Here is a 23,394-nt window from a genome sequence, read left to right as displayed (position 1 = left end):
TCATACTTCTCACGTATCGATGATTTTAGCCTATATTTTTGAGGGAAACGTCTTACCTACTTGATTCTTACTGTGATGGCTTTTTCTTTGAATCATGTCTTCAAAATGATGGTACGACGGCGAGTCTAAGAAGTCGCTTTTTCAAATTGGCGACTGCATACAGACCCCCAGAGCCTGAAGTTATGACACAGAAACCTGTTGTGTTAGAGAGTCATCGAGATAACATCTTGTTACCTTCCCTGTCATACGAAGTGTAAGGGGACTGTATTCTTTAACAGGGAATGCCATTTTTACCACCCATGTTGCACAAAACTGTTTTATAGCTCATACAACCAAATCTAAATTTTTGATCACCAAAACTTTCTTCTCAAGTCTTAACTCGCATGGTCCTATCACTATTCGTAGTTGACTCACAGTAATTGTTGTAACTTATATGCAGGCTTGGTTTTGTACTGGTTCAAAGTTTATCTCTTTTATTTATCGACCAGTCAATTATAAGTCCGATTCACCTCTCTCAAGTACAGTCAAATTTTTATCATTCCTGCCAATTAAACTACAGTTTTTTGAAATATAAGTGTCAGAACAGCGTTTTATTCTTGTGCAAACACATTTTGTAAATTAAATTCTTCCGCATTTGGTAATACATTTTAATGTCACGTGATATTTTCATAAAAAAATCGCATCCAAAAAAATATTTCAAAGCCAAATTATCTCACCACGTGGCAGCAGAATCTTTGCAACAGCGATTCTTCAATTTGTTGTCAAGAAATGTGACTTAATTGTGGGAAAAGGCCGCTGTGTCAATTGGGGTCATCCACGTGTTGGTCGAACATCAAGTATGCAGAAGGAAACAAACAAATAGTTTTTTTGTATCAATAACATCTATTTTGCAAATGAGTCAAGCTCTATACAAAAATAAGCGTGTGACATGCAAAAACATGTTAAAATGGTCTTTGCAAGGACCCTAGAGAGTCTTCACCAAAAAGAGATCTGTGACCAGACGTCGGGTAGCCTTGCAAAGCAGCGAAAGGCCGTTGTTGCGATGACGACATCTGTTGTGGTGGCTGTATGGGTTGCATTTGATGTGTTTGGTACTGGCTCCCTTGCATCATCTGGCCTTGGTAAAAATGTTGTTGATGTTGTTGTTGCTGCAGTTGTGTCTGCCGAGCAGCATCGATTCTGTCCACTAGTCGACCGGAAGGTAAAACTTCCCCGCGTTTGATAACTTCCAAAGCCGTACCGATGTTTCCTAAAGCAGATGAAGAATGCATTTTTTAGCATTGGCAAGGATGTTCATACCGTGTTTTTTAAGCTCTTACTCAAGTTGTGAAAGCAATAGACAATGTTAACAAAAGAAAAAAGATACGAAAATTTTCAGACAAAGACTATATGAGAAAAATCCCTTAGATGACATCAAAGTGGACCAATTATATGTTCGTTCTTAACCGCTTGTTGAGGCTATAGAGACAAAGAGACTAAGAGACTTAGATGGTCCTGCCTGTGAGACCATAATGTTTTTTTACGATTCAGTGTCCTCTGACGTAATTGAGCATAAACAAGGCAGCGGGCCCTAATGGGGGCTCTTGAGGCCTATTCTTGAGCAATTTAACAAGTCATGGGAGGGTGACCAAAACATTTAGAAAGTAGGTTTTATTGTGAAAAATGGTTACTCTACCAGTACGAATAAAATATCGCAAGCTTAGAGAATTGCAATAATCCTTTTTGCGTATATTTGAAAAACTATAGCCGCGTGTGCAAATAACGGATATACTTATTAATTTTTGTATCACGATTTTTTGCAAATTTTTTTAGAAAATTAGGCCTCGGGCCAAAAAATGTTGAATTTGTTCACAACTTTTCAACAAGTACAAACCTGTTTGCAGCTCTATGTAGGCTGAGAGCAAAATCGCATGTGTAGAAATGAAATCTGGGATTCTTGAATTCACAAGCTACAATGACAAAAAAAATATGCTTATTCAGTTGAAGATTTAACCGTGAACTAAATCTAGTTGCAATTGTGATATACAAAACCATATTATCAACAGGAAAAGATGTTTTAAGAACTTTTTGTCATGATAAAACTAAAAACCAATAGCTTTTTAAGCACAAATAGAGGCCTGTCAACAGCAGAGACAAAAATGTCACTTTTTCAAATATATGCTGATAAAAGAGACATATTAGTACCTTTATAAGTAAACGAAGTATGCATGAGGGATGAAATTATATCATGGTTACATTTCAAGTCAAGGGTGAGTACTGTCAGAAACCGAAAGAAGTATGTCGCTCAAGTTTCTTTGGTCACGTGTAAAAGAATCCATTTACTATTAACCACACCAGCAATACTTTGACATAGGGCATAGGCTAGGCTGCATGCTAGTTCAGTGTTTTTGAAAATTGTTTGATCCACGGCACATTTCTTTGAAAAAATCACGAGGCACACATCCAACAGAAACATTCAAAAAATGAACTCTTTTGCCTATATTCACAATATAAGATCTTTCTCATGGAACTGTCCAGTGTGAAATCTGGTTAGATTGATCCACTTTTTAGACCAATTCAGGGAAATTTGAGAGTTTACATGGCACACCAAACAATATTTCACGGCACACAAGTGTGTCGCGACACAGTGATTGAAAAATAATTTCTTAATTCATGTTTTGTCCACCCATTTTCTGTGACATTTTAAGAAAATATTTAGTAGTTGAGATTTCCTGGCAGCGAAGAACTGCTGTCAATAGTGTTCATGTATGGTCTTAATGTGTACTTCAACTAATTGGCAGGAGTGTTCTGATGGATCCGGAAGAAAGTGGCACACACGAGTGCCAAGCAGACTCGCTAAATCCCTTCATGAATAATATTCCCAGGCTTTCTTTAAAGATGAAGCAGCTTATTGTGCGTAACTTACTTCTTAGAATCTTAATCCTTAGACTATTGCAATACGTCGACCAACAAATAGCGCAGGCTGCCAGATAAGATCAAGTAAGTGCAACCTGATTCGGGACAAGGGCCTCGGCTATGTAGTGTATCCCTCAAGTGGAAGGACATTTGATATTGGTTAAAGATCGCGAGCTCGGCGAAGTGAAACGTTGAAAATACCTGTTGAAGCATTCGCTTTGCTTTGTCAAACTCGTTTCGGAGACTGCAAGCGCATGCCAGATTGATGTACATCACAGCACGAGCCTCTTGTACATTGTTTGGGAATAATTCTTTCTTTTGCTCTGCAAAGAAACGCTGAATCAGTGAGAATGTTTCACTGCTTGCTCGCAATTTGATTGGAGTTTTTCTTAATAAGCAGTGTGTATCATCACTCATTACTCTGTATAATATCATTACTAATGTAGCATCAAGGACTTGTTAAGAAAATATTTAACTTGGCCTACTGGGATAAATTTCCCAGAGTAAACTAAAAGGTCAAATACAGGTGGACTTACCGTGCAAAAAAACATCTTAAACTGAATTTAATTGTAGTGGATGTCAGTATACCTTTTTTAGAATCTATTGGGTTAGACTCCAAAGACGTTGAGATGTCTGTAATCTTTTCCGGTGATAATTCTGCGATGGCTTCTGAAATCCTGTCTAATTTTATCAACGATTCGGCTGCATATAAATGTCCAAGGTATCTAAGAATCAAGCAATAATAAAACAATTATGAACCTCAGACAAAAAGCTTTGGACACAGTCAAAGTGATCTATTTTACAACAGAAAAAACGAGTAAAAGACAGGGGTAAAATACTGCCCCCACATGTTTATCTCTGCAGATGTTCCTTAAGGGATTTTATCATATCATCACTATTAAGCTCTCTTGTGTGCTACCCAAAAGAGATACACAGCAAACATTCTTACGGGGGTTTTTCGACAGGGAAAAATTCTTGAGAATTCTGAAACTTTGAATATAAACAATAATTTGCAGTATTATGTCTTTCGGTTGCAGGATCATTGATTTATAGGTAGTATGTTTAGAAATACATGCCATGAACCAAAGCAACAGTATTTTCATATTTAACTGAAAAAACCTCATGTAGACAGAAGGTTTTCGTTTTACCCTTGGGCCCTATTGGTAATATTTTCTGAGCAAGTGGCACTGCTTGGGCAATCTTAACATTTATGTGCCCTCCTTTCTGATCGGCCTATTTCGATCCGAAACTGATTATAGATATTTTCTAGCTTAAGAATTTTTGATCCATATGCTGACGCATTATACTCTGAAGAGTGTCAGACGAAAAGTTTAGTATATTTCAAAATGATTGCTTTTTAAAGCCATTTTGTTTTAAACGTTAAAGGACAACGTTGTTCAGTGCTTCGACTTACTTGTAGGCCCCCGGCAGCATCGACTGGGAAAGTAGCTCTCTCGCATAATCTAGCGACTTGACATGGTCACCAAGACCGAGCGATATATAGGCACGACATGCGATGACAGAAAGCCTGAAAAAGAAAGGCACATCAATCAAATGAAGGGAAACTTGGGACAAAAAATGTACTCCTGTATAGATGGTTTATAGTTGTTGTATTTTAAATGCATTTACCGAACCTCTCGAGTTAATAAAAAGGGAGACGCGTTCTTTCATATGCGTGTTACTCGGCAAGTTTTTAGTTTTTTGTCTGTAAAAATCAATAGTGTTTTGACTGCTAATAAATGTTCTTTGCATTTGAATATTAACAATAGTCTAAACAGCCCAGATAACACAGGCCTAAATGATAGTAGTAGTTTATTGTTAATAGAATAGAATAGATATTTTTAATTAATCAAATAGAAAACCGTATTTTGAAATCCGGAACATAATTTATTTAATAACTTTATACACGCTTTCATACGGCTACTGTGAAAATCATTGTGTAATGCACAGAATTTTGTCAAATGCCTAGGACCCTCTTAACCTTCAAACAATGTTGTTTTATATAAATCTCAGAGTGTTAATTCTACCAAATACTCGTATTTGATATAGTTATAATATTACACTCTACAGCTTACAATGTTTCGGGGGAGAGGGTGCTGTATCTGTTATTCTAACCGGAAACTAAACATTTCCTAGGGTTTTCAAGCTTGCAACAACTTTCGCAAGTCCTATGTATAACGTATACAGTATTGTAGCATGTTGCTACAGGGGCGGATCCAGAGCAAATTTTAAGGAGAGGCAGTTGGTAGTGGGGGCGCTGAAAAATTTTCAAAAATTGATGACGAGAGTACGCTGTATACAACAATTTCAGATCCATTTTCGGAATAAACAAAATAACTTTGAGGTAATCCTTGAAGCAAATTAACTTATCGGTTCCAAAAACTTTTCACCTGATTCCCATTCTTCAAAAGGGGCGCACAATTTCCAAAGAAGGGGCGCCAGACTTGCTTCAACTCGTTGAAGGAGGGGCAACTGCCCCTAGCTGCCCCCTTAAAATCCGTCATTGTGTTGCTAGGTCCTAATGAATAAAGATGTAACTGAGTGATAAATAAGCACCTCATTTTGTGGAGTTCTTGAATAGATATCGGTTCGCCTGGTAGGTCTTTCGCCAAATGTGCACCAAGAGCAAAAGATTTTCTAAGGAGAGGAGCAAACAAGACTGTTAATGGGTTACTCTAGACATGAGAGGGAAGTGTGGTTTACCGGTAAATTCTGATTTTGCTGTTGCTATACCAAACACAAACTGGAGGAATGGCAAGCTTCAGTACTTTTAATTATCAAACCGTTCTTTTAACACCAAACTGGTGTAAGCTGACGTCATTGTGCAGGCTATTGGACAAAAATACGGGGAATAGCGCAGACAATTCAATAACAGCAGTTCTTTGTCCTTCTACAACAAGAAAGTTAAAACGACGACATTGTCATAGCTCTGGGGTTACCACTAACCTTAATCTACTTTGGTTTGATGCTTGAAAATAGGTTACTTCATTCTTTACAATAAACCGAAAAAGATTTAAGGCATAATCATAAAAGATGCAAATATAAGCCAATTAAATTGTTAAAAAGTGAGTGACCACGTTTAATAAAAGAAATTGAGCAGACAGGGTACTGAGCAAAGCTAAAATCAATATGACTTTCAATAAAGTATTATTATTATTACAATTATTATTATAAAGAACGCATGATATCTTATCAGAGCCACTGATTTTTACCACACTCCAGACATAAACACACATGCTGCTCGCCAATGAATAAGGAAAAATATTCAGGTACCATTGGGCAGCTACAAAAAAAACTTACTCTTTCTCTTTTTCGGCGCCTTCTGCTTCCTGCATCGATGCTGCTAGCTGCCGAAAGGCATCATCAATGTCAGTTGCTTTTGGCAGCAGTTTCATCGCATTAGATAAACAAATGCTTCCGAATTCTATTGTTGGAGCTGGCATCGCTGAAGACTGACTTTCGTGTCTAAAACAGAATATTCAATTGAATGTTGCTATAAAAAACCACATCTTTGAACTGAATAGGCAGTAAACATTCTCTAAGTCAAACAGGGAGACTCGTTTGTAAAATAACTGCAGAGATATTTAGAGGAAACTTTAAAAGTCGATAATGGCGCCCAACTTTTACGCTATAAATTGGTAGTGATTGGGGGTAATAAGTCTATTAAAGATGAATGCATAATAAAATTTGTTTTTGACAACAAAACTCTTTTTGTTAGAAATTTTTGCACTACTAACGGAAAGCATTTGGTGACACAATAAAAACGGAGATAGATTTTCATCATCATATCAAGATTGTTAGCAGTCAATTATTCAATGTAAAATTGTTAGGAGAAAAAACTTTTAGTTTATTTGGCAATGATTGGCTTTGAATTTTATAAAATGTAGTGTTTATTTACCTATGAATTTTGTTTACGTCGTGAACAGGGGATAAGACTATCTTTCTGTGTGTGCCAGCTCCTATCACACCGCGAACATAGCTGCTTTTCTTGACCGGACTTCTGATAATGTCCCTTTGAAACTGGCGATCATAGAAGAAAAAGTTTAGTATCATCCAAATTTATTGCCAAATCAGGGCCGCTTGCCTATAGAGAATATTACCAATAAAGTCCAAGGTTGAAAATGGACTGTCTACATGCAAATTGAATGGCGGTTTTGCCATTTTCATGTGCATCAACTTTAAAACTGCTGGGTGGAAAAACGACCAAATATCTGCTTAATATTTATATGTTGAGTTTTTGGTTGGCCTATTTCGATCAACAACTGGGTATACATATTCTATAGCTTAATTATTATTCTAATGTTTTATTCTAATCATTATTCTTGCGTTTTGTTCTCTGAAGAATGTCAGACGAAAAGCTCCAATATGTTTAAAAAGTTTTGTCTATCAAAAGCCATTTTTAAAATTTTGTATCAAAAAAATTCATAAAAGTTATATACTCTATGGTAGAATTCTGGTAATAAAGTTGAAATTTAATTTTGGCCTAGAATTAGAGTTACATTTCCATCTTGTTTTCTTAATCTTTGCTTAACTTCAAAGGTCATGGCTCTGAAAAGAATAGTAAACTTTGCAAAAGTTTCTTCTTGGTTTCTTTTTGTAATACAACTAAATAAACGTTCCCCGTGATTACCTGCTGATGGACCATGATACAAGACTCAGCCAGTCTGAGCCAGAACCTTGGGTGACACTCGAATAGATCATTTGATTCCATGAAGCAATCGAATGCAGCCACAGGTCTACCTGCAAATAACAGTTGAACGCCCATGTTGTACATAATCTCACTTCTCTTGTTCATGGCTAATGTCTGCAGAGGCCGTCCAGATAACTGATGATCTAAAGTGGAGAATTACACATAATTAAACTATCCTTGCTGGTTCTTACAAAAAATATACCAGGCAAAGAACGAGAAAAGAGGCCAGGTCTAATGCTACGTAAGGCAAGGTAAAATCCACATTACAGTTTTCACTCATGACACACCACGAATTATTTTTTAGAAACGCAACTGCCTGCTTCATCTCTTGCAGCTTTGAAGAGGCATGGTTAAATTACATGCTCTTTGTGCTCGCAAAAAAATTGCAGACATTGTGAAATACTGGGATACCAGATCACATGTGTTCTCAATGAAGCACAAGAGAAATATTAAATCATACTTTTTTCAATTGATGGTAGACTCCTCATCGCTAATATATTTTCCTCCAACGCTTTTCGGGCGTAGAATATGCCAAGGTTGTATTTCCTCAATTTGAAATGAATACAACTCATATTGTTGTAGTAAAGGGTGACAAGAGATTGTCCTCGCATTGCCACTATTGTCTGCAATGGCACACTGTTAAGTAATTTGATCGCCTTGGGGTAGTTTTCTCGAGTATATTCATAATTGCTTTTCAGAAACAATGCATCTGAGTTCTACAAGAAAGGGGAAATCAGCAATCATTACCTACGATTTGATAGAGGAAAAAGAAAAATGAATTCATCGAGACCTAAACATTCTCCCATAAAATAGTGAAAAAGAGACATTTTCCAATAAGAATACCACATCCATTCTTAATCTCTTCTGAAAACTAGAAACACTCTACACTGGAGTGTCAGTTAAGACTATCATATAAATATGATGCTGACGAGATGTGAGGTCTTTTTAACGTAACCATAACATTGTCAATTACACAACTACCTCCAACAAATCAATGTGTGTATGCAGTAAAACCAAAAAGGTATGGAAATATACTAGGATTATTAATACCACCCATGCGATGGCTTATTCCATAATTTTGTTACTGACTCAGTAAAGTTTAGCTGATCGTGATTAGACATGACACACTCATATGAAGTAGTAAAATATGATATATGACATAATTTATCTAATTTATAAAAGAATTAAATCCAATACTTACATTTGCGTTCATGTTTAGAACAGATTTGATCTCACGTTTACATTCTTTCAAAGCCTTTCTAATTAAATACATTTTTGCCTTTGCCTACAGAAAACAAAATGACTAAATGAGCTCGATTTTAAATTATATCTCAAAACTGCTGTCATACTGTCATACGAAAAAGTTGGATTATCTGCCTTTTGATTGGTTTCAATGGCAGAGATGTCAGCACTGACATATTGAATGCTGGTGTGAAAAATTAACCCACGCACATAGCATTGAATCAGATAAATAACAGTTTTACCGTTCTGTCATAAATACTTAATGCTGTATAGGAAGAACTGTTTGTGTATAGAACAGGACAATTCTAAGTTGCCACTCTGAGGATCTCATTAATCGTGAGTTTCACGATTAATGAGATCCTCAGGCAACTGTTTTAGTATTGAATTTATGTTGTTTCTGTTTTTCCCTTGGTGGATTGCAGACATCATTTCCCCCTTTCATTTATATATCGTGGAAGAATTTATAGAGAGTGTAGAGGTACTGTGATCTTTTCAATAATAAAAAATGTCCAGGACTGTAATTTTTAGTAATCTCAGTGGCTGGCAACAGACACATTATATATTATGCATAATAATTATTGTAAATCCTCGAATTAGCCCCTCAGATGGCAAAAATCAACAAATCGAGGGAGGCCAATTCAAGGATTTATGGTAGAAGAAAGGGCTTATTTGAGCAGGGGCTTATTGAAAATTTGTAGTTCTGGGGTGGGGCTTATTCAAAGGGGGGATTTTTTGATAGGGGGAATTTGAGGATTTACGCTACATATAAAAAAATCTTCATAGAAGATGGAGTTCAACATTACCATATATATATGCATTTTGAACTCCTCTGGCATTTCTTTGCTGGTTGTAGATTGAGAAACTGACTGGCTGTTCTCATTATCACCTTGCTGTTTGTTGTCATTTGACTGAAGATGACTGAAGGTTTTTGGAGCAAACAATACATCTTCTATATACTTCAGCATCCCATTTGCTTGATCAGTCTGAAATTAATTAGAAAATCATTATCAGACTTGTTGATTTGAAACTGTTTAAAGTTTAATGTTATAATCATTAAGAAACTGTGAATCTTTTTAATAATTCAAAATCATAATTTTTTCACGTAACAAGTGAATTTCAAGAATATTTAAAGTGTCTTGGCTCTTTATCATTTGGAGATAGAGCCACATACTCCTAATAGAATAAAGCAACATCACTCTTGAAAGAATAAACTCTTAAATGCAAAATAATTATTTCAGTAATAAACATTTTAGAGGATGAAGCAAGGGATTACAGTAACCCTTTTTTAATCTATAGAGGCAAAGGGCCCAACCAAGGGGTGTATGTTTATCAATGAAAAACATGATATAAAACTGATACTGAGTGGGTAATTTCACCTTGAATGTTGAAAGATACAATTCAACAAGAAAAAAACAGACTTTCACAGCAAGATGGTCATCTAAAAGAAAAAGGATTGCTGTTATAATAAAGTTGTGAAGTTTGATAAAATAGATAATAACATTTATTCAAAAGTTATTAGAGTCTAATTATCAAAACATTGATGGCCAAAATAACTGCAAAGGTTTTTTCTTAGGCCTAATCAAGGCTTTGATTGACCATTCTATACTAGTGACAGGATTTAGATGTGATTTGTAATACTTTGTGCAGATTTTCAGCATTTCTATAATTTTTTAACCATAACCTTCAGCAAGGTACTAATTTGAAATTTTGTGCGAGGATGGCTCAGTTGCTAGAGGAGCTGACTACAGACCCAAGAGTCCATGGTTTGAGTTCTTGACATGACAAAACTTTCTCTTAGAGTGAGGAGAGTCACCAGCTCTTTGTAATTCTGGGTGTAGAAATCATGAGGTGTGGTTACAGGGGAAGGACCAAGACACTGCTTGATGTCCTAAAACTACCTTCGGAAGCTAGGTAGCAAACGATACAATGTATAGTTGCCACATGCCTGAGTTACATATGCCTGGTGAATTAATATGCAGATAGATATGGTGTTAGCAGTGCAACAAAGAGAATTAGTTTGTTATCTTGTAAAACTACAATTTTGAAAAATAAATGATAACAGTCCTAGTAATTTTATGTGTGCCAACACAGGCACACACTTCCACAGATGCCTGAAATTTCCCAGACATGCTTTTAATTGCACACTCAGCACCACATTTTTACTGACAATTCCTTTTTTCACTTTTTTTGCATTCAAATCTTGTAAATTTTCCCTACAGTAGTTTTTTAATTTCTTTTGTGTGAGTTATCTTGGAAGCATTTAAGGAGGGGGGCATAATCACCCTCTGAAGCACTTTTCCATCACTCTGCTTCGTATGCCTCTATTTTCATTTTTATTGAACCGTTTCCAATACTCCAGTCCACTCTGTTTTGGTCAAATGAAAATAAAAGTGATTCAATATTGCATGTTTATTCATTCTCATATCATTGGTTCAAGCTCTTTTTGAAACTGAGAATGAATGACTCCATTTTGAATGCCTCTGTTTTTGCTGTACCTAATACATATGACCATAAATATTTTTTCTGTTCCCAATATATATGTTTCCCAATTTCACTGACTCTATTTTGAATGACTTTACTTTGAACTGGGATCCAATAACTCAATTTTTGAGAGTTTCAATCGCAAAACAAAATTTAAAACAGATCGATTCAAATCTGTTCTCATACAAAAACAGAAAACTTCTTCTATAATCCTGTAACAATTGTTTGGTTTCTAAAAACCTCATACACATTTTCAAACAGTGATACAGCCTTGAAATACACATGTTATACATTTCAGTGGCTACATCAGATCTTCGTAAAAAATCATGAAGGTCTCTGTTTTGTGGAGCACACACAATTGCACGCAATACACCAATTCGACTTACGACCTCGTTTTGGAAATTTCTCCAAACTTGGTTATACGACTTTTCTAAGCTCAGATTTGGTTTTATCGTCATAATTTTAGGCGGGATACCATTTTTCATATTGTTTTAAACTTGTATTTTAGATTTTACAGAGAAATGAAGTTTGAAAACCTGTAAGGGATTTTACCGCAAAAATCGTTTAGGGGGGAAACTTTACCCCCCTAGTTGCCAATCACGGTCAAATCCTTTATAAAATTTTCATCTTTATGTCGTCATAAAATCAATATCGTGAGCAATATCATAATGAAAACTCACAAGTAGACTAAAATCATTGCTGTCAATCCGAATCTGAGGTCGAGAATTTTGTACAAAAGAATTCGAAGAATTTTTCAAAACGAGGCCGTAAGTCGAATTGGTGTATTACACACCTAAACTTTTCAAGGCATGGGATTACCAGCATTCCAACTAATTTCATATTACCAGGACTGTGATTATGATCCTTTATGTGTCATGAAAGAGTGAACTAAATTTATAAACCCTGACAGAACTGAAGAGAGCCAAACAAACTCAAAATAGGAACCTACCTAAAGGTTCTATAATTTTGAATAGTTTCTCAATTATATTAATTGCAGTCTTTGGCTGTTTGAGCTAGAAAAATAAGTATGATGACATCAACCAAACACCTTGAACAAATCTTTCCAGTCATGACAGGTAGAATTTCTGTTAATTATTCATTCTTGAATTATTGTATTTGTATACAGCAATTATAATTAATGTATCCTAAGATATAAGACAGGATGGACTCTTAAATTGAGAAAGAGAAAATAAAAAGTTTGTGTGAAATACAATTAGTATCCAGTATTTAAGCTTTGTTTCATTCAGATTTTTCTGAGCTATTAACATTCTTCAGTGTAGTAACATGAAAAGTAAAACTTGGCCAATATATATTGGATAAGGATTTGGATTAAAACATGAAAGGTAAGCAGGGAAGAGGACTTGAAACTTTATTGGTTATGCCGGAAATAATGAAAAATTTATGGAAAAAATCAAGTCTTCAATGTGTAGTTCCAAATATGGAACTCCTCCTTTGGTACAATAGTACTACTAGAAATTAACCTACATGGTAGTGAATTATTCCCTCATTGTACAAAAGGAAACACAGTGATAGGTTCTCCAACTCATCACTTGTGCCTCCAGCTGCTTGAGATAGCTATAGGAAACAAAACATAATTTTTAAATTCAAAAATAGGCAATAAGAATAATCTTCATCCCAAAGGTTGTGTTGCAGTTTATGGGGTTGTTCTTAAAACAACCTTATAAAATTGCAGCTAAGATTATGTTAGAAGTTTTTGTTTTTAACTAATAAACTAACAATGACACTACCCACACTGTCATAGGACAAGTTTACACGTTTCACTTCCAGCTGGCATTTCTGAGAAAGCTTATCTTCAAATAGCCTACTGAAAAGACTATCATGGCTCACATACAATCACTTCAAAAACCTCTCAAATTTTCAGTTTTTTAAGACCTTGTTAATTCGTATAGTGCAAAAATTTATAAAGCTTGTAAGAAACAGGACATTAAAGGGAAGAAAATTCAGAAACTGTAGGTCAAGAGCTGCTAAGCTGACATTTACAATATGACTTCGTTTTATGACTTCATAATATGATTTTATTATATGAAAACATTATGTAACCATCATTATAAGGAAATCATAATGTTTAGCCCTTTAACACATTACATAATATTTTATTTATTCATCACTGACATTTCAGTTTCAAATTCCTTTCAAATTATCACATTTTTAGAAACAAAAGGAATAAAAAAACATCTGCCAATCCTTCATATTCCTTCATTTATCAATTCATATAATTGGACGGGAAATTGCCCCCAATATACTAATCACTGCAGGTAGTACACCAAATGTGTAGAAACTTCTTTACGAGAAGGTAGGTCTCCTTTGTTTCAATTAATTCATGTTTATAATCATTTACATAATAATTCATGTTACCATACCTGCTTTTTTACAACTCCTATTTGTTTCCTCAACTCATCTGTCTTACAACAGTTTGACTGATAGAATTCTGTGATAGCTTTGTTTAACAAAATTCTGGAATCATTTGGCCTCAGTTCACCAAGCTTTTTGAGAAACCCAAGACATTCATCAAATTTTGAATTCTTGAATTCATTCAATGCTTGGTGTGAGAGTTGCTTCTCTTGCTCACTGTCAGCTGTGTTGTCCCTTGCCTGATCGGACATTTTAAAACCATTGATGGGGTCTTTGTTCACCTGTTGGAGATTTGATAGTTAAAGTTTAAGCCTCTTAATGTTGAATGGTTTTCGCCAATAATTTGTGGCACTTCCATAGCAACATAATCCATTCTGAAAGGGCATTCATAAAATGCATTCCCCTCTTTGTCATTCTGCCATTCACACTCTTTTTTAAAAAACCAGCAAATTGAAGTTCAGGCTGTATTGTTTTTAATTTGTTCCTAACTTGTTAGGGTGTAAGCAGTGCAGTTACAAGCTAGTGTGGTCTAGGGGGTGGGGGGGGAGAGGGGTTGATGAGGCTTCATTTGCCAATAAAGCAATCTTTGTAATATGAAAATGGGCTGTGTGCAGCGTTTTGCATGTCTTGATTACTTTGCATGTCCAATGCGAACCACTTTTTAATTGGTTGTTACTCATTCCTGTTGTCAAGAACTGGGTACTGCTTTGAAATCGCTGAGTTTTGACAGTTAATAAAGTATCAGGTGTTGATTGCAGATTACTCCCCCTTTGCAACCCCTTGACACCCCCTTGGCAACCCCTTGGTTAATTACTTTTTAAAGCCGTTGCTAAATAATCTAACTCTCTAACTAACGTGAATACTCTAACAGCACCTTCAAAAACTACAGATCTGCCTTGAATTTGTCTGCTGCTTCAGAAATCTTTGAAACAAGCAATTTTCAAGAAATTTTTATGGCAAGTTCTTTGTTTTGTATCTGGGCCTGTGTGGAGGTGTGCATGTGCAATCATAAGCCTCATATAACAAAGACTAATAAAGTGAGTGAGACATTCTATATTGTGTCCTTTATTTGTCAACAAGTTTGTAAATTTACTGAAAAAGCAACACTGGATGGTATAAAAACTCCTCCTTTATAAGATGAAATTTTTTATGGGTATTACTATTAAGGAAATTGTTTAAAGGGGTTACAAAACATGGTTCTAAATTACATTTTACTGTAGCTCAGCCTTTACTAGTTCTTAATTTGTTCTTGACTTTTGACCAATTTCAAAGCTTATGTTTTTATTTTTGTTCAAGTTCTGTTTGTGATGATACCTGACATAGTCTCCCTGTATCATTTGTCATATATTTCAAGTCTAGTGATGTAGTGTGAGTGAAGAAGTTAGGCATGTGGTAACATATCATATAAGTTTATGTTGAATAAATAAAATTGTAATTTCAGCTTTTTATAGATACAAGCGGTAATTCAAGGTAATCTTGATTATAGATTTTGATTTCGAAAATATGCTCAGGTTTGAGAATCCTGTGGTACTTTATGTTCATTTTTTCTCTAGAAATAACAGGCATGGCCAGCAAAATAATTTGTATGAAGTGTCCCACCCTGTAAGCCATCATTTTTGTCAAGGAAGGTACCATCTAAATGTAAGAATTTAAAAGCAAGATCACATAGAAAAGGATTTTGTGGGACGTTTTTGATGCTTTAATGCATCTGGGGATTCCGGCATGGAGGAACTCTCCACATTGCAAAATTGTTAACTCACAGGAGAGCCTATAAGCAGACAGGAGCACAAGTTTCTGCTCATTTTCTACTCTCATAGTTGACAAAAGTGAAAATTCTGAGCTGTTAGAGTTGTTAGCATTGAAGATGCTTTCATGTGTAAAGTTTCAGAAAGCTTGCGCTTGGGTCTACTGCATGCTCTGGTCCATAAAATCTGACTATACTGGCAAGCCTCATGACTTGAATGACGGAATGCAGATCATGACAAATAGACTATGCCAAAAATTTTTCTCTTTTTCATAGTCACAAAAAGTCAAAAAAGCAAAATGATAAGATCTGAAATAATATATCACGCAAAAAATATTTGCAAAAAGTAGCTTATAGAGGCTGGAAATGTTGAGGACTATAAAATATTTGGGAAAGCTTGCGCTCAGGCTGACCGCAAGCTCCAGTCCGGAAAATTCTAACTTCTTTCAGAAGCTGTACATGAGCAGCACTGAAGCTGCACTGGAGCATCACATGTTTCTTTTTATCATCGATGAAAAAAATAGACAGGCAAAAAGAGTGATGTGGAGGGGCTTCAGTATCTCAGATACTCAAATATCACAATTTTGTAGCAATCTGCTTTCTTGGAAAAATAACCAATAGGCATGTTTAGGCTGGAGGTCATTTATTGCAGAATATGTTATTCAATGACTTTAACATTAAACATACTTATTACCGGTAAAAATGTTGCAAGAATTTAAGAATTTGTCTAGAATTTTTTATGCTTGTGTTGCAAGCGTAGCATACATGGATGCTACGCCATTGTTCAAGTCTCAGATCCAAATGAAAGCAGGCATTACTTGGCAAAGCTTTCATTTGTTATACATTAGAAGAGTTAAGTCACACAGTCAGACTGGAAACTTTGTCGTGAGCCCGCGATATATTGCCCGCGCATTCAAATTTTCCATCTGCGCACTTTAAATACATTTCACACTAATAACAATACAAATTTCTTAAAAAGTTCGTAATTTCAGGCGCGCAGCCGTGCGGTCAGGCATGTGAACTTGCCCACGCAAGAAACAAAAGTTTCCAGTCTGCACACAGAGAAAAAATTACTGGAAAAACAACTGAAGGCTGGGGCACAGCCCTCCTCAACAACATCAGACCCGTCAACCCTCCCGGTTCTGCCGGGAGACTCCCGGCTTTGACTGCTTTCTCCCGGTCTCCCGGTTTTTTAAATTTTTCTCCCTGTTTTAAAGATGTAATAGTAGAATGTCTAGGAAGATACTTCACCGAAAATCACGCATCTTATGCTTCAAAGACAGGTCCATTGTGTATGTTTTCTGTTTTTTACAGAGGTATAATTAAGATATAATGGTCACATTGACTTTCCACATGACAACAATTTTTTGTTAGTGCTTACTGATTAACGAAAAAGCACTAAAAGTTATTATGAAGATACTGCTCATGATCACTATGTCATAAACTGTTTGCCAAAGCACAACATTTTATCAGGTATATTTATTCCCTTAACGAATTACTGTGATCTCCCTGTTTTTGACCAAATCTCCCTGTTTTTCTTCAGGAAAGATCTAAAATCTCCAGGTTTTGAAAATTTAAGGTTGACAGGTCTGCAACATGGGTGAAAAAAGGGCTAGGGCCTTAAAATAAAGTATAGGCACAATTTTCAATCCAAAAACAATGATGTGATTTCAGAAGTCTGGTTTTCAAAGGAAAATATCTACGTTTAAGACTACCTACTTTAAAATACATGTTCTTCAACAAAACCCCGTGTGAACATGACGCCAAAGATTCAAAGATAAAAAATATACCTTTAACAAATCATTGTTTGGGGTCAATTCTCATGAGTTATTATGACTTCAGATTTTTCTGAAAACCAATCATTCTCCATATAAATTTACACGCGAACCACATCACCACAACACCATTTAGGCCATCAAGCCTCGTTTACAATCTATTGCTATCCCGTGATGCTCTGCATTTTCCATTTGGATTCTACTTCCACGAAAAGAGGAAGGTGCGTCATCGCGTCTTCAGCGGATTGAAATACAACAGGTAAGCGCATTAATCGAAATTTGTCGTTTTGTTTGGCATTTAGAGATATTTAAGTTTGCAGTTTTTATTAAAGGAACTTTTACTACATTGCTTTTTAGTTTAATTGAAAACAATGCCCGCCTGTTTGTCACTCTTTATTCTGTACCTAGTTTGTTTTTCCGCACAGTTTGATGATGTCATCACCCGTAATAAAACGTGTTTGAAACAAGGCATATTCACGAGAGACGAAATAAATACGGAATATGTTTCATGACAAGAGTCCACCACTTGCTAAAGAATGTCAACAACCTGTAAAATACAGCAACTTGTAAAATTTCAACAACTTGTAAGATTTCAGTTGTGAAAGCTTAGCTCGAATATCCACTAATTAGAAAACTCGGCGAGAATATCCACTTATCCAGACTGAACACAGAAATGCTCGTAAAACATTTTAGTATTATCATAGCTATGTGATTTACAAGCAAGAAAATATACTGTATCTACGACATTGGCTTCATATTTCTGTTACTGAGTTGTGACGAAGGAGGGGGTTTGAGCTACAGATGCACCAAGTCATGACCCTTAGGCTGCAGTTTTAACGATTGACCTAAAATTGATCACATGCAATTGTAAAGCAACTTTTATGAAACAAGTCTCATATATGACTAGTTGTGACCACTGACTGCTTAAAAGCACACTGTAAAAACCAGACAATGTGCATTTGACAGTTGATGTGTCCTCACAGTGCAATGATGACAGTCAACTGTGATCAATGTCTTATCAGGGTGAAGACCCCTCTGGCGTTAAGGGTCCTTGTTAATGTTAGTACTTAAGGATCCTGGGTCTTGAGGTCTTAGGGTCTGGCTTTTTCAGTATGCCCTGCTTGAGGCCAGGGTGATGATGCAAGAAGCACATGACCCCAAACAAAAGAAGATGCCTGTTTTCCATGACTTAATGGATAATTTAAAAAAGAGGAAAATTGTTTATGTTTTTAAAAGTTTCACTTTCATTTTCCTTATCAGTTAAACCCAACTACAAAACTTGTTGTTCAAGGATAAACCTCAGAATGGTAGCGAAATGAAATTGAAACAGATATGGCACAGTCAAGGGCTGCAAAACACACATTTTGTCCAGATGTATCTTTCAAAATCAGAATCAACAAACAGAAGCAATACTACTGGCAGACCCTATGATATATAAAAAGCCCTTGAATTGGAAGCCTTTTGCATTAAAGGATTTGAACATATCTGGCTGTGAACCCTTATTAGTATTAGCTTTGTTTTGATGACACATATCTATTTGGAACAGTGGAAGTTTCCAGCAACCTCAAAAGGAGACTCCCCAGCTAGTATCAAAATATGATTAATCAGTTACTTTGGATATCTAGAAGAATTATTTAATCAATACTTTTCATATTTATGAATGAAAATGACACAATAAATGGTATGCAAAACAATTCTTGAACTCACATCCTTCCTATTTCTCCAGGTACTGCCACCATCAGCTTCTTTCAATTTAGGACACTGGGCTTGATAACTCTCCAGTTTTTCTCTGTCTTTTAGACAATGTATAGATATGTAACTCTTTCGTTGCTTCAAGTTAGCATTAGTTATAGAATCTTAATTTATAAAATATATTATTGCAGAGTTATGTTAATGAAACAAAACAAATTTAAATTTGAAATTTAAATTTTCTACATAGACATATCTTATTTTTCTACATAGTATATGCATTATGAGTTAACAAACTAAACCCCTAGACTGGAAACATCAATGATTTTGGGTCATTTCTTTGCTTTTGTTAACCCTAATAAAATAAACATTTAAAATAAACAATATAAGTTTATAAAATTTGCATTCGTTCTTATCACATATTTTTACATTGTTCTTTCTGAACTGGTTAGAAGACATACAATTTACAAAGATGGCACAGTTCTGCTTGATTGGCATTTTGGTTTTTCTGCAGATAAGTGGTAAGTAGCATGAAGAGTGAACTTGCCATGGCAGTTATTTTCTTGTGCTTTACTGTAGAGAACACCAACAACACCCAACACAATATTTGGAAAGGTCATTCTAAATGTCAGCTATATCTTGGCTTGTATACATTTATTTGAAGACATCGATTGGTTCTGACAAAACAATGACACTTAAATCTTTAAAACAAAGTCATACTTCATTAGATGATTCAATGCATAGATAGAGGGATCATTGAAAAGAATGACCCCCCTTTCTAATGACTTAGTTTAAGCCCTTAATTTGATCTATCTGGTATGCCGCTTTCAAATTTGATAAAATTTTAAGGAATTTTTCTACAATAATTAGTCTCATAATTGCAAGAACCTCAAGATCTTTACCTCTCTACACTATGGAAGAGTCCTGATTATCCTGAAATCTCCAAGTCCTAGGATTTGAACTACCATGGTGCCCTCTTTGTTTTGTAATCTAACTACATAAGGACAAAGGGTCTAACCTTTTTAAGGCTTGCCAAAAAGTATGAGTTTGTGACAGAATTCTCCAATACCTCAAAATGTTTCAATTTTTTTCTGAAGAATCCTAATTGTTTTAATATCTCAATGCTGGGAAGGTACTTGCAAATATTGCCTCCTAGCCAATTTGCACCTGGTTTAGACAGAGTTCGTTTTTGTTCAATCTCATTAATCATTTGAAAGTTGGCTGAAAGCCAATCAGATGAGAAATCAAATCAGCTTTTTGCATCAGACTTTTTGAATTAGTGGTTTGAAATTTTTACAGAGGACTCTCTATTTAACTGTTTTGGATACATATCCTATTTGACCTGTATCATTTTGCTTTTAGGAGCTGCTGCAAAAAATTCAACAACTACGCAAGTACCTCCTCAAAACACCCTGCATACATCAGTGAATCCAACTGCTTCATCAACCTTCTCTGTATCTCCTTTACCAAGTTGGACCATACTATCATCCAGCTCTGAGCTTGTAGTGCCATCTTCCAGCTTTGACCCGTCCCCAGTTCCCTCAGCATCACCAACAATAAGCAACTCATCTATGGCAGAGTCCTCTACAGTTGAGCCAAGCCCTTCTTCACATGAAATATCATATTCAGAACCAGTTCCCGAATCTTCCTTCTCCCAAGCAGCAAGCACTAAAATTGTATCAACATCGTCTTTCAAGCCAACACCGAGCTCAAGAGTTACTCCAGAGCAAGGTCTGTTATATTATCTGTTTTTGAAAGCAGGGCATGCCATCAATGCTGCTCTTTCTCTTTTATCTTTTATTTCATTTATTTTGGTAAATGAGAATTAAGTCTAGCTGATATTTAGCTGATGTATTTTTAATCTTATAATATGCATACTTTAAAGCTAGCCTTTATATATACTTTCAACCACATTTATGTCCACATATCTTGCGCATAGAAGCGGAGATAATGAGAATGTTTGAAGTCAATTGGAACACTCTATGTAGTGATTGTTTTTTAGTATATTATTTTCATCATGTTGTTTTGTCGTGTCTTTGTTTAATTCACTAATGGAAATCTATTATTTTTCAGTTGTTGTAATCAAATGTGGTGAGGAATGCAAAGCCTTAAAGAGACGGCTGTGGGCAGCCGGGGTGTTCGCTGTCATGTTTGGCTTCACAACGTTGATTTTTATTTTCTTGCTTTGCAGGCAATGTCGCATTGCCAAGGAATACAACGATCCAGCACTTTCACGTCTTATATAAAGTTTATAAAAGTCTTATATTTTACATCATTCACCATTTGGTTTAAAGATAGCTGAGTATTTTAGCACAAATAATTGAAGCATCAAGATAGAAATAGCATAGTGTTGGGTTTTAATGTTGCTGCTCTAGCGTATGACTAAGAGATTTTAAATGCCATTCTACGTGACTGTTTTAGATTACTGTTGATAGTGTATCACTTTAGACAGTTTAGAAGAAACGGAATTGATATAATGGGGATATCACCTGAGGGTCTACCTTGAAGAGAAATGATGTGGAAGTGCCTGCCAGAAAACATTTTCTGACCTTGTCCTGGGGTGAAGTTTGAAAACATGAAACCTTTCAAGATTTACAGGAAACTGACGGATCGCCTAAAAACAATTTTACTAATAACGCATTTTGTGAATTGATATGGAAAGTTAATCTTCTTTCGACAGCTCTTTGAATTAGGAAACACTTTCATGTTCATGACAAATTTGACCTTATTTGGCCTTATTTGACCTGTCCTTCAATGGGCATACCTGTGCCGGAAAAATAGAGACAAAACATGTAATTCTGCCCCAGAATTTTCAACCCAAATTTGGCTGGCACATCCCCGGTATTGAATGTATTTAGCAGTCCACCCCAGTCGATATCAGCAATCTATTAATTGCGCTTAATTGAAGAACGCTTCCTTCTTTCAGTATAGTTTATTTATGTACGCTTGCTTTTCACATTTTAACGGTTGGCTATCGCAAACTTTCTTTTATATTATATAAGTTTAAAATGTCCTGAAATGAAGCATTAATTTGAAACATTAATAAGCTACTTTGCAAAATTGCCAATTAAATATTTAATATTAGCAGATCGAACGCGTCTATCTAACTGTACAAATTACATAAAAATACAATGAATGTCACAGCATTCCTGCATTTGATTTTTGTTGACGGACAAACTGTTCTTTATTTGAAATATTCCGAATTTTATTTTAAAGGACCGGTGACATATAATTTTATTTGATAGCATCATTGTCACGTTTTCATGGTTTGCATTAGCAAATCAGTTTTAAATCGTTTCTTTTATTATTTTAATTTTGTGTAGTTGAAGTGTGTTGTTTTTCTGTCCGTCTTCTATACACAGACGTGTGTGTGTCTTGACTCAATATATGACACAAAATCTGTTTTCACATCCCACGAAGACCTCAAACGATCATAACAGATTCAACTGAAGATTGCTTGAAACTTTTATTCTGTTTGTAATTAGAGGAGGCAGTAGTCGAAAGTTCTTGCTATCTGCTTGCAAGAACTATCAAGTGGAAGTTAAAATTCATTTTGTTTGCTTAACTCATATGCTAAGATTGCTGCATTTGCTACACAACAGCTTAGATGAGTTGGTTCGCTGCCCGAGATACCCAAGACCCCATTTACACGGTATCGGATCACTTACGACCAGTGGCGAAGCTGGACTCCCATGGATGGTCGTGCCCATTGGCCACTGCGCAACAGAAATGCGCCTCCGCAATATTATCCAAAAAAATATTTCAGTGATCTAAGGAGCTTATATAGCAATTGCATGGCACTGCATTATTTTTCTGACACGGCAGAAACAAACTAAATTTAAAAGTATAAAAGCTGCTTTTGTGTCTCCCCTGCCTCTGGCTGATACTCAAAATTCATTTTCTTTCCAAAGTGTGATGGAGGTTCCTGGCAACTTTTTTTTATTTTTGGTATTATTTACCCAAATATCAGTTCACAGGATAATAAAGCTTGAACAAAAAACTTTTTCTAAAATTTTATCAAATTATTGCAACAATGGGACCAAAATATACACCTGTGGACTCAGATTTCAAATGTATAATAATTGCAAGCACTATTTGTTTTGCACACATAAAATTTAGAATTTCATTCAAAAAAGAGGCAAAAGTTTGGCTTTAAAGGCCAACTTGACTGTGAAGTGCAAGGCATGTATCAAGAATTAGATGACAAATGAAACAGATGAAACAGAAATATTAGAATATCTGCTGAAGACAGTACTGTCATGCAGCATTATTGATCTAGCCACAGTTAAAAAGCACTAAATAGTGAGTGGCAGAATGAAGGCAATCTTTCTTTAAAATCCTTGATACCTGTTTTTTCATCAGGTTTGTTGCATAAAGATTTGTAGGTAGCCACTTTGTTAAGCTGAACCAAACCACTCACAGAGATTCACCAATCAATTAGATACTTAATTTAAGGTTATGCCTTAAATGATAATGATAAACTACACCATGTATGACAATATTTG

General features: G+C 35.5%; 2 protein-coding genes across 2 annotated transcripts; one reads left to right on the top strand and one right to left on the bottom strand.

Annotated features, from left to right (window-relative positions):
• Positions 1 to 854: 854 nt before the first annotated feature.
• Positions 855 to 17,366, bottom strand: LOC148957499 (CCR4-NOT transcription complex subunit 10-like). Its single transcript, XM_089115198.1, has 17 exons — positions 17,216 to 17,366; positions 13,690 to 13,962; positions 12,794 to 12,883; positions 12,258 to 12,321; positions 10,204 to 10,265; positions 9,631 to 9,810; positions 8,787 to 8,870; positions 8,046 to 8,301; positions 7,526 to 7,728; positions 6,794 to 6,915; positions 6,196 to 6,360; positions 5,452 to 5,532; positions 4,310 to 4,423; positions 3,484 to 3,620; positions 3,097 to 3,218; positions 1,874 to 1,949; positions 855 to 1,249 (listed from the first exon to the last, which is right to left on the bottom strand). Exons 2-17 carry the CDS (start codon positions 13,930 to 13,932, stop codon positions 942 to 944), a joined length of 2,307 nt encoding a protein of 768 aa, XP_088971324.1. The 5' UTR covers positions 13,933 to 13,962; positions 17,216 to 17,366; the 3' UTR covers positions 855 to 941.
• On the top strand, positions 17,310 to 22,217 carry LOC135691273 (uncharacterized). Its single transcript, XM_065209088.2, has 4 exons — positions 17,310 to 17,459; positions 19,319 to 19,410; positions 20,252 to 20,620; positions 20,963 to 22,217. The coding sequence occupies exons 2-4, from the start codon at positions 19,362 to 19,364 to the stop codon at positions 21,133 to 21,135; spliced, it is 591 nt and encodes a 196-aa protein (XP_065065160.2). The 5' UTR covers positions 17,310 to 17,459; positions 19,319 to 19,361; the 3' UTR covers positions 21,136 to 22,217.
• Positions 22,218 to 23,394: the final 1,177 nt, after the last annotated feature.

The sequence above is a fragment of the Rhopilema esculentum genome, unplaced genomic scaffold, assembly GCF_057945365.1.
Source record: "Rhopilema esculentum isolate cy_ngs unplaced genomic scaffold, ASM5794536v1 HiC_scaffold_23, whole genome shotgun sequence".
NCBI classification, from domain to species: Eukaryota; Metazoa; Cnidaria; class Scyphozoa; order Rhizostomeae; family Rhizostomatidae; genus Rhopilema; species Rhopilema esculentum.
Note: the sequence above shows the minus strand (reverse complement) of the source record. Positions and strands in the feature narration are given on the sequence as shown.

Excerpts from the sequence above, each read along its gene's own strand:
- LOC148957499 (XM_089115198.1), bottom strand. The coding sequence starts at position 13,932 with ATGTCCGATCAGGCAAGGGACAACACAGCTGACAGTGAGCAAGAGAAG. Across the intron at positions 12,322-12,793 it reads AGGGAATAATTCACTACCAT|CTCAAACAGCCAAAGACTGC; the intron begins GTAGGTTAATTT and ends TTATTTTTCTAG. Across the intron at positions 6,361-6,793 it reads GACGTAAACAAAATTCATAG|ACACGAAAGTCAGTCTTCAG; the intron begins GTAAATAAACAC and ends ATTCTGTTTTAG.
- LOC135691273 (XM_065209088.2), top strand. The coding sequence starts at position 19,362 with ATGGCACAGTTCTGCTTGATTGGCATTTTGGTTTTTCTGCAGATAAGT. Across the intron at positions 19,411-20,251 it reads GGTTTTTCTGCAGATAAGTG|GAGCTGCTGCAAAAAATTCA; the intron begins GTAAGTAGCATG and ends TTTTGCTTTTAG. Across the intron at positions 20,621-20,962 it reads AAGAGTTACTCCAGAGCAAG|TTGTTGTAATCAAATGTGGT; the intron begins GTCTGTTATATT and ends ATTATTTTTCAG.